The sequence below is a fragment of the Lissotriton helveticus genome, chromosome 11, assembly GCF_964261635.1.
Source record: "Lissotriton helveticus chromosome 11, aLisHel1.1, whole genome shotgun sequence".
NCBI lineage: Eukaryota > Metazoa > Chordata > Amphibia > Caudata > Salamandridae > Lissotriton > Lissotriton helveticus.
The window spans coordinates 1100027411-1100043809 of NC_136072.1; the positions used below are offsets into that span (position 1 = coordinate 1100027411).

Here is a 16399-nt window from a genome sequence, read left to right on the forward strand (position 1 = left end):
AAACCGCACTCCAGGTTTTTCTCTAGGGGTGTCTGTGGGGGCGTTAGTTTTAGGTTGGGTGGAATTTCCTGTTGTGACTTTGCTTTCACCGGCCTTAGCTAGTGACTTAGGGCTTAGTAACGGACAAGGACACATCAATACGAAGAGGACCAGTGAAAACCACTCAAGATGGTATTATATTATCCCCAGAGACAGTCAGCCAAGCTACCACCAGTAGAGAGACGGATTTTTTGTCACAGGCACAAACTCCAGCACAACCACCCACACCCCAGACAGAAATCTCTGCATCAAGAGGAAAACCAGGCGAGGAAATGGTCGGAAAGGAATTGAGGAGCGGACGAACACTGACTTAATCATCAACATCTCGTCCATTACCCTCACCAAACAACAAATGAGCACGCTAAATAAAGGACTTACATTTGTACCAACAATAACAACCAATGAACTTGAAACAGAAGGAGCATTTTTTAGATTCATGAGGTCACTGAAACTCAGACATTACTTTGAAAATGTGGCAGAACCTACAGACTCAAGCCAGAGCATCACTGATAGGAAATTCAAATCGAAAAGTGTGTTCCAAGCTCCAGTATCACACAAGATGTTGGATACCTTTGAGGCGCTAGTCAAAAGGGATTTACAAGCATTAAAATACAAAAGTCCTCACCATAACAACTTGACTAAAACTGAATTGAACATCATCAACAATTTGGCTACCAACATGAATATTACTATTCAACCGGCAGACAAGGGCGGCGCCCTGGTTCTAATGGACACAACTTTTTACGAACTTAAAGTTAATGAGCACGTAAATGACGTGAATATTTACTTTAAATTACCATCTGACCCTACAACAACGTTACAACAAATGCTTCACACTATCTTAACAACAGCTGTAGAGAACGAATGGATAGATGAACAGGCATCTGCATTTCTAACTCAAAAACATCCTAGACGGCCATCATTATACATGATCCCAAAGATCCACAAACAACCCATTATTCCACCCTTCAGACCTATTGTTTCGGGCTGTGGGTCAATTTTTGACCCCCTCGGTAAATACATTGACCACCACCTGCAGGAATTTGTTCAACAGTGGGGATCATATATACGTGATACAACAGATTTCCTCAACAAATTGAAGTGGATCGAAGAAGGGTACCAGGAACACTGGATCATGTGCACCATAGACGTGGTGGCACTTTACACCTCTGTACCTCATGAAGCGGGACTGGAAGCAAGTGAATGGGCACTATTAAAAATGGAGCAGTTACCTACCACCAAAAAAATCTTTTTGCTACAATTATTGAAATTCTGTCTATACAATAGCCATTTTATATGGCAAGATGAGTTCTACGCACAACTGAGTGGGACAGCGATGGGATTCGCAGGGGCTCCTGCGTATGCAAATACATTCATGGCTCACTTCGAAGCACAACATCTTATGTCACAGAAAGAATGGATACACGTGAAAATGTATAGTCGATATATCGACGACATATTTTTAATCTGGAATGATACTCAGGAAACCTTGGAAGCATTGATCAACAGATTGAATCAGGCCGATGCAAGAATACAATTTACATATAAAATCAGCAAAGACACCATTGACTACCTAGATGTCAGAATCATGAAAACAGCTAATGGATTCGACACCGCTTTGTACACAAAACCAACTGATCGGAACAGTGCACTTGAATATACCAGCTTCCATCCTAAAAATCTGATTAGGAATCTACCAGTATCCCAGTTCATCCGGATAAAACGCATATGCTCTAACCCAGAAACATGCCAAACCACACTTGATAATCAAGTTCAGAAGTATAAAGCCAGAGGATATCCATCAGATGTACTAACAACGCAACTAAACAGGGTCCAACAAATGAATAGATTGGATTTACTGTCATTAAAAAATAAATCATCACAGAACCGGATGGTTTTCGTGACAAAATACACAACTCTTTCAACAAAGATCAAGAAGATAATCAATAAAAGATGGGAACTTTTAGCATTAGAACCAGATTTTCATGGTATCTTTAAGGAACTTCCTTTACATGCATACACCCGTGGACCAAATCTAAGAGAGAGACTTAAAAAGAAACAACATCCCATTGTATCAACAGTTTACAAGGGTACCACAAGATGCTCTAATTGCACTAATTGCAATAATGTGATCACAGGGAATACGTGCACACATCCGACTTCTGGGAAACTTATACATTTGAAACATTCCAGTGATTGCAACACAACGAATGTTGTGTACGCAATAAAATGTCCATGCGGAAAAATGTATATAGGCAAAACAGAATGCAAAGCCAAAGTTCGGATAACAGAACATAAGAGCCGTATTCGCAATGAGAATCTCACTTCACCACTGGTGTTACACTGGAAGGAACAAAGACATACTATCTCACAACTAAGGTTTTTTATCCTTGAACAAGTGCAAGTCAAACAAGGTTTAGATAATCACCAAAGATTACTACAAAGAGAACTCTTTTGGATTAAATTCCTAGGGACCTTGGCCCCTGTGGGTTTAAATGATAAATACGATTTATCCTGCTATCTATAGGCCAAATTTTTGTATCATTGACAATGCGAACTTATTATGATCCAAATTCTGCATTTAAAATTAATAAGTGGTTTAGCCAATTCCATCATAGGCTTGTAATATCTATCTAACACAGTCATTACATGTACCCATAAGTCTGGTTAATGTTGGCTTCTTGAAGTATGTACACTGTTTAGTTCATGACTTATTGCCACGTCATCAGTTGTCAAAAATTGATATGGTTTCTATTTGCAATCATCTTACTACTCTGTGTATAATCGATGATGATCGTCTGCATTTAACATCAATGAGCAGCTCAGTTGATTCCATTATAGGCTTGTAAAATCTATTCAACACAGTCAATACATGTACCCACAGGTCTGGTTAATGTTGGCTTTTTGAGGGTTGCACAATGTTTAGTTTATGATTTATAATTGTGTAATCTATCACACAAATTGATATGGTTTCTACTTGAGATCTATTTATTATTTTGTGTAAAATCTATGATGATTGTAAATACACCACTGTGTTGCCTACGAGTATGTACAGCTATTGCTAAGTAGCGGCATCTTTATATTGACGCTAAGTCAAGTACATTATGTATAATGAATCACATGAACATTTATTTACATGCCCATTAACAACATAACTTCACTCCGAACGGATCAAATAGTTGGACACATACACATAAACACTCACATCAATACATCTTTATTTAATATCGTAATCCTTAAGTCAACATTGTGACTTGGATGATTTTTTACGCGGTACAACCGCCCGTGGTCAGGTAACAACTCTTATTTTATTCACTCGTAGACACATAGCGCTCATATTATTGTACCGACTTTCATCGGATTATTTGTTTTTCGTATTGATACTCCACAATAGTGAAGCTGTCCTGGCTATTCACTTTACACTGGAATAATATGATTACCGCCCCATTCTAACATGGCGCTTATAGTAACCCACTCGGTCATTGCTTTATCCAGATAGTCTTTTTTCAATGTCTAGGATCCAACCACAACGAGGACCACGCCACAATTTAATGGAGTCATCACGTTAGAACTTTGTACGAGACCCCATAGATCAGCAGCAATTTCTTGTGAGGGACGATATTTCCAAGAGACGAAGGTAAACATTAATAACGCACGATATTCCGTTTGAAACTTTCAAGATATTAATCTTACATTCGGCAATAACATAGCGCCTTTATTATTTTTTTCACCGTTCAGACCAAAAATCACCACGAAGATAAGGTAGGGCCTTTAACTTTATTTTCAGTACACGGTAATTCTAAGTTTCTGTCACACCCACCTCACATTGAGTTATGTTTATCATTACAGCCCACATGAACTCGACTAGCAGGTACGTTTTTTTAAATAACACATTCATACAGCATTAAGAAGTCGCATTCTTTAATACAACCGCCAACCGTACATATTTCTCTGGCTATAGAAACGGTTTCCACTCACATTAGAACACCTGCAGTGAAAACTAAGGTATGACATTTGACTTTATATAAACACACCCCCATGCCTCCTTGTACATCTGACACTGATACACATCACTTTCTTATCCTTTTTAGAATTGCCCCTGATGAAGGCACCACCTGCGTGCCGAAATGCATTGGGCCTAACGTCAATTGCTTGAAACATGAAACGTAGTAAACAATATGTATAACTGTCATGTACTTATGATTTACTTGTATATACATATGGAAATTGTTATGATGAACATAATAACATACATTTGAAGTGTTGACAATTAATTTTGTAGATACCGTTGAATAAATGTGAAAAATATATGAACAAAAAATATATGAACAAACGAATTATTATGTGGTGAAACATTTTGAAATTATTTAAAGTGCGGACGCACTAAGTGAACAGTGCATGATTAGGTGGGTTACAACTCACCATAACAGAATACGCCTGGTTAGGGCATATGCGTGGTCAAGGCATGCATGGTGGAGCTTGGGGGGGAAATGGTATGGTTGGCTCTGTCCACGTTGTATAGGTAATTTCCCTTTCAAGCCTGATGCTACCATATTGATTCAGGGGACACATATTATTTGGATTGTTTTCCATGCTATATACATTTTGTTAATAGATCTAAAGAATAATGTTGATGACCAAAGAGGTCAGCGTGCTGAGTCAAGTCAGGGGGAGCTGGCTCGAAAGAACCTGTGAATTTATAGATCTGTTCACATGACTATTCCTTCATATTTCAAGTCTGTGGCCTCTGATATAGGCGCTGCAGTAGCTAAAGCAATTTTAGATTTGCTGGCCATGCCTGCTGGGCTGGAGGCGACGGGTTTGGAGGTGAAGTGTATAACCAAAGTGGTAAAATACCGTGTAAATCGTAGTACTTGATATCATCTGGTATGTTACTTAAAGTGACTGACACTTTCAACTGTGAGATTGGCGGTGCTCATCCGCAAACTGATGGTAACGTAAATTCTCAATCTCGCCCCCTAGCCATTGAAGGAAATGCAAAGCGAATAAAAGGTAATTTATTGAATATCTGATGCCTTTGACAACTATGACGATGATATTTATTATGTGATATCAATCCTCATTTTATTATGATTATTTTTATGATGTTTAGTCCTCTAAAAAGCAGATGTTCAAACCTCTGGCAATTATTATGGATGCCAAAGAGCAGCCTATGTTCGACCCTCTCTTAATTCAGCACCCCAGCTCCTCAGAATCATCTCCTACCCATGACGAGGATTATATTAAATCCAGGCTGAAATGTATTCTAGATAGGGCCAATAGAGCTGAGAAAAGGACAGAATGTCCACAACCTCCACTATCTGAGGCTATCCTACCTCCCAAAACTGTGATATATTTAAGCAAGGGAAGACAAGGAGGTGTATCGAGAGGGATTGGTCCATATTTCAAGATAAACTACTGGAAACTCTTGGTCCGCTTTTTTATGATTCGGTGCTTGGCAGAACAAGCAAAGCACTCAGGGAATCCTTTAGTTCCAGAAATAGTTTTCAATAGAGCCCAAAGAGCTTTATGTTTTTTCAGCAATGTCAACTCAGCCTTATCCTTAACCCCTTCGATGCTTGTGACGGAAACCATTCCGTCATCAGTCACGGTTGAGCTGTGCTGATGACGGAATGGTTCCGTCACGACCGCACCCTGTTCTGGAATGTCCAGCACAGGGGGGGAATCGGCGCAGCACGGAAGCGGTTAAAAAGAAGAAAGGGTTTATTGATTTTTATTTTTGCATTTTCATATAGCGGAAACTCGTCCAGAAGGTATTAGAGTGATTTACATAAGCACCTGTTACATTATACAAGGACACATTCATTTTTGGTAGGAACAGGGAGATTTTGGGGGTCATTACGATGTTGGGTGGAGTCACTTATGCCTGACAACGCATCGGTCATGGGACTGACCAACACCCGATGGAAGGTCCCGATTGCCCAGTTAGGATGCAACTGAACACTGTTCGATCGCATTCCTATATTTTACTATGGGAGCATGCATTCCAGCCATAAACCGGCTGCAATGCATAGTAAAATGGGAGGTGCGGTTCATCCCTGCACCCAGTGGCGGGCACTTCAAGGTGCCAGCCAAAAGGCGCAGGGATCAACAGGGGCCAGGAGCAGCATGTCAGTGCACATTTATATATTTGTAAAAACAAAAGAATTGTTACATTTTGGCCCTTAAGGAGTCAGAGTATACTTACCCTGACTCCTTATGTCCATTTTGTAAAAAAAATTCAGGAGAGGGGACAGAGCCCCTGAGTCCTGTAATTGTCACAGCAACATTTCTGTTCATGTTCTCACCAGCCAATTAGAGCGCTTGCTCCAAAAAAGCCCTGTCAGCCAATCCGAAGGCTTGAATTTATTAATTTCAGACTAGCTGTCAATATATCTAGAAATGTTTAACTTTACTTTCCTCAAAAACTATCAAATCGATTTACACCAAATCACAACAAGCATTGGAAATGCAATAGGTCTCGCATTAGGAAAGTTTGAGCGATTGGTATTGTAAATGACACTTTTTTTATTTATGTGTTGGTTTTGAAAATAGCAAAATTAATAGCTTTGTCAGTTACAATGTCAATAGTTTTAACTTTCGCAAATGTGACACCTATAGCATTTGTAATGCAATGTGTGTTGTATTTACGTGACTTAGATGTATTGATATTACAAATAACAATGGCTTTTAATTTTGTAAATAATTAATACTTAAATAAAAGTTATTGTAATTTAAAATGGCAATAGCTTAAACGTTTGTAAATAACTTTTGTGAAGATTATGTTCAGTGTATTTTATTGTGATGAAAATCCAAGAACATTGCATTTGCACCTACACACACATATTTGTTGTAGCACTGAGTGGTGTGAGGGTGAGGGGTGTGAGGGTGAGGGGTGTGAGGGTGAGGGGGTGTGAGGGCGAGTGAGTGTGTGAGGGTGAGTGAGGGGGTGTGAGGGTGAGGGTGTGAGGGTGAGGGTGTGAGGCTGAGTGAGGGTGAGAGGGTTGTGAGGGGGGGTGAGGGTGTGAGGGTGAGGGGGTGAGGATGAGTGAGGGTGTGAGGGTGGGTGAGGGTAAGGGTGTGTGAGGGTGAGTGGGTGTGTGAGGGGGTGTGAAGGTGTGTGAGGGTAGGTGAGGGGTGTGAGGGTGAGTGAGGGTGAGTGAGGGGTGTGAGGGTGAGTGGGTGAGGGTGGTGAGGGTGAGGGGGTGAGGGTGAGGGTGACAGGGTGTGTCAGGGTGAGGGGGTGAGGGTAAGGGTGTGTGAGGGTGAGGGGGAGGGGGGTGAGGGTGAGGGGGGGTGAGGGTGAGAGGGTTGTGATGGGGGTTGAAGGTGTGAGGGTGAGTGAGGGTGTGTGCTGATGAGTGGGTGAGGGGGTGAAATGGCCTTGGTACTGTGTGAAGCAACATCTAGGTCCCTTTTATGTACAATTCTATACTTTAACAACAAACATTTATGGTTTGAAATCATCACTCCGTCGTTTTAGAAGAACTAAATGGCTTTTGCAATACCTTTAAGGATCGGATATGATCCCCCCCCCCCACCTCCCCCCTCCGCTGAAAACCAACAGTACATTCGGCAACTGAGATTGAGTAATGTACACGAGACTCGTTAGGAGCAGAAAAGTGCGCTCTATCACTACTTAAAAATGGGTTCATATTGAACTGAAGAGGGTGAATATCTGCGATCAAATTTGGATACACAATGACTTTTTACACGTGTATGAATTCTTTAATTCATATTTTTTTAAGCAATAATTTATGTAGCATGATGTACGTACTGTTATGCTTTTGTATTTTTCGATTCAAGAATCTTATTTGAAATCTTTGCTATGTTGTACGGGCTGCACCAACTTCCTTTAAAGAAAATTAAAAGAATTTGAAAAAATACACGATTTAAAAGCCGTTTCTATAATATTCAGATTAAAAATAAAAGGCTTTAAAGGGCTCGGCAGGGCTGAAATGTGTGACCTTCGGGTTACGGACGGACAGGTTGCTGGTGTAGAAATAACACGTTGAACCCATATCACGGAGTACGGGGTGTATGGAAAGACACTGCATTAAACAGATGGAATTCTGTGAAATCTCACATCGGTAAACAGTTCTACTTTTACCCAATAGATGGCCCCCTTGACTTCTTCAGGAAACCAGTGCTGGGAAAGCACATTTAGCTGTGAATATAACGAGAGCACAAGAAAATAAATAAATGGTTTACTTTTCGGATTTATTAGAGTGTGGTTATACTATTCGGCGCACCGTACCAGCACGTGCTCAGCAAATGCCTCAGGGGCCTCACAAATTCTAGCGCTATTAAAAGCAGAGAAAGTTTCACAGACTTTTGGATGGTGTCCATGCCTTTGTTTCGTTTACGTCTGCAGGCCTGTGTGTGGAAAAGCAGCTTTTTATTCAAGATTCAAAGTCGACGATTTACCAATGATGTAACTGGATGAGTTTAAGAAGAACACGTTACAAACGTGATTGCCGTGACGATGCTACTGAAAAGAAGCAGAAACGTTCTGCATTTAAATCCATGGATTATAAATTATTGCTTGTTATTATTTGTTAAGCGTTAGTTGAAGTAAGAGGGATAGGGAGAGACAAAAGGAAGACAGACTGCAACAAACAAGACGGAGGGAGGAGATGGCGAGGCAGAGAGGGGAGGAGAAACACGAGAGACGGCCTGCGGCCGTCAAAGTGAAAGTACGAGGAGAAATGCGACACGGCGGGCAGGGGAGGGGGCGGAGCGGGGAGAGCGGCATGAGGGTGTGAAGCAGCAGGGGCCTGAGACGCGGCCGCCTTTGATGTGGTAATGCGAGGCAGGCAGGCAGGCGGCTGGTGGCATTGTGCACGCGCTTTCACATGCACTGCAACAAATCGCCAGTGGAATCGCCAGTTAGGTAAACTCTCGATAAGCCCCTATATATCGAGCTCCCGCTCAATGCGCATGCGCATTGAGATAGGTCGCTCGACCTAAAAAGCAGGCTTTCTGGGTAAAGATCTAGCTTTATGTCAAATTTAGTGTAATTCCATTCAGCTGTTTTTACTGTAGGACTGTGTAAAATGTTCTATTGAAACTGAGAATTGAGAAGAAGCGCATCATTCAGGTTGTGGGGCTGCATCATGCAAGGAAAAGAACATTTACAAAAAGACCTTCAAGAGAATCCACAGCCACCTCCACTTGGCACTAAGGGCCAAATGCAAGACTTAGCGTGTAGGAACTCAAACAATGTTTCGGGTCATATTTCAAACCAGAAAGTGCCAGAACTGTCTGGATTTCTGTCTGTATTCTGTCTCTAACTGAACTATCTGCCTTCTAGATGGACGGACCCACATCAGTCCCCACCTCAAGAAACTCCACTGTCCACAACAGATGTCAATGCAAGATGCTGACCCACGCCTACAAAGCCTTGCACAATCAAGAACAGGCATACATCAACCACCGCCTGAGCTTTTACCAATCCTCCAGACACCTGCGCTCCGACTCCCTCTCCCTCACTCACACGCCCGCATCCACCGAAGCAATAGTGGAGGACGCTCCTTCTCCTACCTCACCCCGAAGTCCTGGAAAGGCCTCCCTCTCCACCTCCTGACCTCACCCTCTCTTCAGGAATTCAGAAAGGCCCTCAAGACCTGGTTGTGCAACTGATTCCACCCGAGTAGACCGTCCCTCAGCACCTGGATACCCTCGTGGGTGATTAGTGCTTTAGAAAGTCTTCCTGAGTGATTGACCGATTAGTAAAAGTTACTTTCTTCCTAAAAGGTTGACACACTGACTGCCCATTGATGTTGTTGAGTATCATTAACAGAGTCACCAGTTCCTGAAGTGAGCCTTGACTGTTTTCCTTGCTAGGAAGACATCGTAAAGTGGCCAATGGCAGTGGAAGCTGGTGAGCCTTCAAAATGGCGGGCACAATAATTGCTCCTAATTCCACCAAGCGAGAGAGGCAAGCAAACCCAAATCCTTTTACTAGAGTTCCTGAGGGAAGCAGGACCTTCCACTGTGAACATTTTGAATAAGAAATCGGCGTCAAATAATTAATCTTAAAGCATCTTTTTCACTTAAATGTGTTCAAAAGCCACAAGCTCTGAAAGGACACTCAATAACTAATAAATTACCTTGACTCTGTGCCAGGTCAGGAGTTGACTCCAATTTTTCAAAATGTGCAGTGGGGGAACCCCTTCTGACATTTGTCACTAGTTAAAGTGATAGCCAACATTCTGTCATGGGACCGCCAGCACCAGCTTTGTGCCCTGTGTGCCTCGTTTGATAAGGATACTTCTAGTGTGCCAATACCAACATTTGGGTTGAGAGTTCCATGTGCCATAAACTATCCTCCAAAATGGCAGCTCCTGCATTGTATTAAACATGTCCCATGGGTCAAAAATCACCTCCAATGTGCCCTGCCAGTATTTTGTCCTTGGGTGGCCGGTATGCCAAGAATTACCTGCAGTATGCCAGCGCCAGCATTTTGCCCTTGATGCCTTCATAAACCTGGATTACCTCCACTGTGCCAGGGCCAGCAGCAGACTCACTATTGTAACATCTTCACGCATATGATCTCACTCATACTCCTTTTTATTCACATTCACTCTTGATCCTTCATACTAATTCATTCACTCTCATTGTCACCCACACTCACACTCACTTGCCGTCACTCTTACTCGTTCTCCCAGGCTCACTGATTCTCACTCACAGTTACATTCACTCTCACTTAATCTCACTCACTTTCACTCACACGCAAGCTTGCACATACTCTCTTTCACCCACATTTACACGTATGCACACATTTGACAGATTTCATTTCTTTACTTAGCTCCAGCTGCTTGCACCCGTCTGCATCAGCTCCTCAGCTGCTAGTGATGCATAAACCCATTTTGCAGGGATATATCTCCCTCATGTCTCAGTCACTGAAGTAGGACATTGACAGCTGGTGTCTTCCAGAACTCACGCCATGCTCAAGTGCCACACTGGTTTCAGCTTAGGGCCTTTTACATTTGTACTTCACCCTCTACCAACTCATTACAGGGTGGGATGGAGTTCCTGAGGCCCCTGACCCACACCTGCGATGAGACGGAAGAGGGTTAACCCCTTAATTGCTGCCGTCGGCCAACGGTCGTCACGGCCACTACCTCCCCAGTGCTGCGCACGACCGTTGGACGTCCATTCAGCACTAGTTCCAATGGACAGCGCAGCACTGGGGAGGTCTATTTACAACGCTTTAAAGGGGTTAAGTGACCGCCTTATTGACATAGAGCCCTGTGCAATGTAGGGCAATACAGGGATGAAGCCTAAGATGCTTGGGGCGACTTCTGCAAGTGACGCTGCAGCACGTCACAAAATGGGTGTCCAATGGCATGATATGCCTCTCAGGTCAAGGATGAGATTTCTCAAGCCCTTGAAAATCTGTTTTGAGGATGGTCCAGGTGCCTCTATGTGCCGGCGCCAGCTATGGACAGGTTCATTGCCTCAGGCTGTTGGTAGACCCTCAGTTGCTGCTCGGGTCAGTAGTGTTTAATTGTATTTTACAAGTAGGGAATAGTAGCTTATTACGTCCCATTAGTGTGACAAAGATGGGCTGACCCTGGACGCCCCTGAGGCCTAGCCGCCACCGTCCAAGGGAAGTAGCTTGGTTATCTAGTTGTAGGGCAATATTATGGTGGACCTGTAATAAATGACAGTAGCCATACAATATACTGCCCCACAACCCAAAAAAGGCCTCCCAGATACCCCCAAAGCCAAACATGGAGCACAATGGTCAACATTCCCACCACCCACCCCACACTTATGACAACGGAGAATCCATTTACCTGGCAGATATTTCACAGCAGTTCCTCCAGACCCCTCGAAACCTGCAGAACTTGATTGTGTGATTTAGAACCTGATGTTTTAAGGCACTGGTGGAAGGTTTTGCGCACCCCAAGTTAACGTAGGTGCACAAAAAGTGTTAGACCCAACTCCTAAACAAGCATAGGTTCTAAGACCTCAGAGGTATACTCCAGCTAGTGGCAACATGGAAAAATCATAACCAAACTGTTGCTCAATGTAATTGTGCTAATGCTAGATCTAAATTTAACAGTAGACCTGATATTGAACACTTGGTTGTGGTCCCTCGAGTGAACCGTCTCCGTGCAGGGGGACGGTCCTTCCGTTGTTTGGCAGCCAAGTTATGGAACTCCCTGTCCTTTCAGATTCGTAGTCTGGATAGCTTGTTGGCCTTCCGTAAAGCCATTAAGACATACCTCTTCCCCATGGCCTAATCCCTCTTTTGAATGTGCTCTTCTCTCTGTGCCGATTCGCCCAGTTTCTTAGCCTCTATGTTCCTCTGCTGTTAGCGCCGAGACACCTCTTTGCTGAGGCAGCTGTGCGCTATATAAGTCTAGTTAACATTAACATTAACATAATGATGGCCACCACCCCTCTCAGAAGCACAGTCGTAAGCATGCATTAGGGTCACATTCACTTACACATAGTTAATGGTGCTGGTGACGGACACAGCGCTGCCGTCTTTGGCAACGACTGAAATGTGGGATGTGCCTGGGCCATCTCTCGTTGGCTGCGAGATGTTGTAATAACTCAATGTGTGATTCCCAGAGTCATCGATACGGCTCCTGGCAAGGTCCGCAAAGCGGTCAGATATGAGAGTAGCAATGTCCTTCAAGGAGTAAAGGCATAGTTAGGTTAGCCAAATGTAAAGACACATAAAAAAGTGTTACAGGTTAATAAAATACATTTTTTTTAAAACCATACAATTACAATGCAATCTAAAGAATACATGACCGAGTAAAAAATACACCTCGATGATAGAAAGTTCACTCGGCAAGAAAAAACGATGGGGCATATTAGCAAGAACCTCGTTAAAATTATCGCTGTGGCGATAATGGGCTTGCTAATATGCGTTATAGAATTCCAATAGAAGCCCAGGTTAGATGTCCTGTACATCTAATCTGGGCTTCTATTGGAATTCCATAATGCATATTAACAAGCCCATTATCGCCGTTTTAGCTGCAGTTTCCTGCGGCTAAAACGGCGATAATTTTAATGAGGTTCTTGCTTATATGCCCCATAGAGAATAAAACTTGAAATCTGATTAAAGTGACCACTTTTAGCCCATCATCCAACAACAAACAAGACATAATCCACAAAATTAAGGGCACCTTTCAGTACAAGAAAAAAGCAGTAAACAGACATCTACTACACCCTTCACCATAACAAACAAAACAAGCCTTGGCAAAGCCAATCGGTGCTTTTGAAAAAGGGTAGCCAAGCATTTGGCTTTGCCAATGATGAACAGCCTGGGCAACGAGTACTTTTTTTCTTCTCACGGATGCTGTTCTGTACTGGCCACACAAATAGCTAGCCCCTGTGTGATTATGTTTACATGTGCATGCATCACCACTCATACACATGTATGTGTGATCACATTGCAGCAGCTATTGTTTGTTTTTAATGTGGGCGTGATGATGTGGGAATGCGCAAGTGACTAATGATGCTGTGGTAGACAATTTTTATTATTTTTAATTTACCAGTCTAAGATGGTCCGGAGTAGTGAATCTAAATTTAAAAACTGTGCGAAAGAACAGACCAGATATGGATGAGGTATGAAAAGCAACCAACGCCTGGGAGAGAGCAATACAGAGAGAGCAGCAGTGGTGCTCATGTGAGAGGGAAGCAGTAGGCAGGGGAGAGAGAAAGCAAACATGGAGTGCTTAGGCATCACAAAAACGTAGTTCACCGATGGTGAGGCATGGAAAGATACTACTCAATAAAGAGGCTGTTAAAAGAGCCCAAGCACCAGGGGAGGGACAAACACAAGAAGAGGAAAGGAAGACATCAAACAAGAAGCAAGAAAATCAGACTGACAAGAAAGGCAACCAATGATAAGTAACCGCTGACCCAAAGCCACTCTAAGTGTTCGCATTAAACACAAAAGCTATCCAACAGCAGACAGCTAAACGAGGCTTGTGGGCAACTAACCACAACCGCGTGGAGACATCAGTAAATTGCAAATCCAAAGAGCAATCTCACTGTGAATGTCAGAAATTGAAGCCAATAATTAACAAGTTAGTCAATATCAAAGATGAGAAATAACCTTGCTGATGCCAACCCGGAGTACCAGAAAACAATCAATCACATAGGGGTTAATAGGAAATATCAAAATATGAAGAACCACAATCAGGCTAAGAGGCACAGCCAGCTGCAAGAAAAAACACAACAATGTTCAACGTCAGACAAAATAAACACACACATCCTAAACGTACTGCTTTTGGTATTCACAGAAGGCACTTACTACTTTTGGTATTCACCGAAGGCACTTACTACTTTTGGTTAAACTTACTACTTTTGGTATTCACAGAAGGCATTTAGTAGTAGTTCACTACTACTAAATGCCTTCTGTGAATGCCAAAGGTCGCTGGAAAACGAGCGATTTTCCCTGCAAAACGGCGATAACCTAGCTATCTCTTGAATTTTCGTCGCCCTGGAGTAACGCGTTGTTAAGAACGCGCTACCAGGGCGATAAATTCCAGAGATAGCCAGCGATAATTATCGCTGGCCGTTGATAATATGCCCCTTACTTATTTTGGTATTCACAGATTGCACTTACTACTTTTGGTTAAACTTATTACTTTTGGTTAAACTTACTACTTTTGGTATTCACAGAAGGCATTTAGTAGTAAGTTTAACCAAAAGTAGTAAGTTTAACCAAAAGTAATAAGTTGAACTAAAAGTAGTAAGTGCATTCTGTGAATACCAAAAGAAGTAAGGGGCATATTATCAACGGCCAACGATAATTATCGCTGGCCGTGCTTAGCCATAATTTTATTATCGCAGGCTATCTATGGAATTTATCGCCCTGGTAGCGCTATATTAACAACGCGTTACTTCAGGGTAATAAAAATTCCAGAGATAGCGAGGTTATCCCCGTTTTGCAGGGAACATTGCTGGTTTTCCATCGATGTTCCCTGCAAAACAGCGATAACCTTGCTGATACGACCCACAGGGTTGTATCAGCATAATCTACCCCAATGTTAGGGATAGGTAAGTCTGCATTTAGCAGACGTTAGTTTTTGGAGAAATCAGCGGTTTTCTCCCAAAACTAACATGTGCTAAAATGCTGGGGCAGCCTTATAAATATCGCGATGTGAACATCAGAGACATTTGCAAGGTTGTCCATCCGGGGTACGCCCAGTGACGCCCACTTTGCATCTCATTAGAGATGCAAAGGGAGGCGTTGGGAAAAAGGGTGCTAACATGCGATTATGCATGTTAGCACCCTCTTGTAAATAGGGTAATAGTTTTATCTCCTCTTTTTTGGCTTTTTAAGCCAAAAAAGCAGAGATAAAGCACTTGTAAATATGCCCCCAAGTGCCTTCTGTGAATACCAAAAGTAGTAAGTTTAGGATTTTGCCTCCGATTAGTTCAGTAAATTGGGCCCACTATCAGAAAGTATTGGAAACCACAATTTAGATAGCCATCACTGTTAGAGACGAGGAACACTCATACCGAACTAATACTGGCTTCCAGTTAAGAGAAGGATTGAGCTCAAAGCCCGATGCATTGCACACAAGATCAAGTATGCTCAGGGCACACACATTCTAAACCAGCTAATTGTCTCATACAACAGCTCACGAGACTTGAGGTCAAGCAACCGCTCCCTCCTGGCTGTCCCAAAGATCAGAAGAGTCAGAGGTGCAGGAAGATCCATTACATAATTGGCCCCCAAGCGCTGGAGCTCCCTCCCCATCCATTTGAGAGCAAACCACAGTCTCCTGACTTTTAGAATGCAGTTGAGGACACATCTGTTCAGTTAGTCACCACATCACCCCTTTGGTACTATGTCTGCCAGCGCTGGGAAACCTGTGTTTGGGTAGCCACATGCTCTACAAATCTAGGTAACACAAAAAGGCCATGCCTAATACATCTACCCAACCCACAACAGAAAGGGGAAATCTCCACTTGGTTGGCTACAGTCCATGTTAAAGTAAAGGTACTTTGTGCATGATCTTGCCTTGTCTTCCTATGGGATGTCACGCTTACCTCCTTCAAGTTGGCGAACCGCGGGTCCAGTATCTTGCTCTTTTGCCCATTGGCAAACTTCAAGGCCTCTATGATGCGATGGTATGTCTCCACCTTTGCACTCCTTCCCTTCACTGAGTCTGGGCTGAAGTTGTACCCTACAAATGGAGCATATTTTCATTGTAACTCTATACACAGGATTAATCAGGCTATTGTGCCACCAACTGGTAACTACAGAAGCGCTTGCGTGACATTTGAAAGCAATATGAATACATAGCAGCAGGAGAAAGCCAAAGATAGTTTATGAGGTTACATTAAAAAGCTTCTCCAAATCAGATTATGGCGCGCA

At 42.7% G+C, this 16399-nt stretch overlaps 1 protein-coding gene across 1 annotated transcript in view; it reads right to left on the reverse strand.

Annotated features, from left to right (window-relative positions):
- GGT5 (gamma-glutamyltransferase 5) overlaps positions 1-16399 on the reverse strand; it is a 263704-nt gene that overhangs the window by 42204 nt on the left and 205101 nt on the right. Inside the window, exons 8-9 of the mRNA XM_078667773.1 lie at positions 16072-16208; positions 12501-12688 (exon numbers count right to left, since the gene is read on the reverse strand). Coding sequence (XP_078523899.1) covers positions 12501-12688; positions 16072-16208 — 325 coding nt within the window. The remainder of the gene's footprint in view (positions 1-12500; positions 12689-16071; positions 16209-16399) is intronic.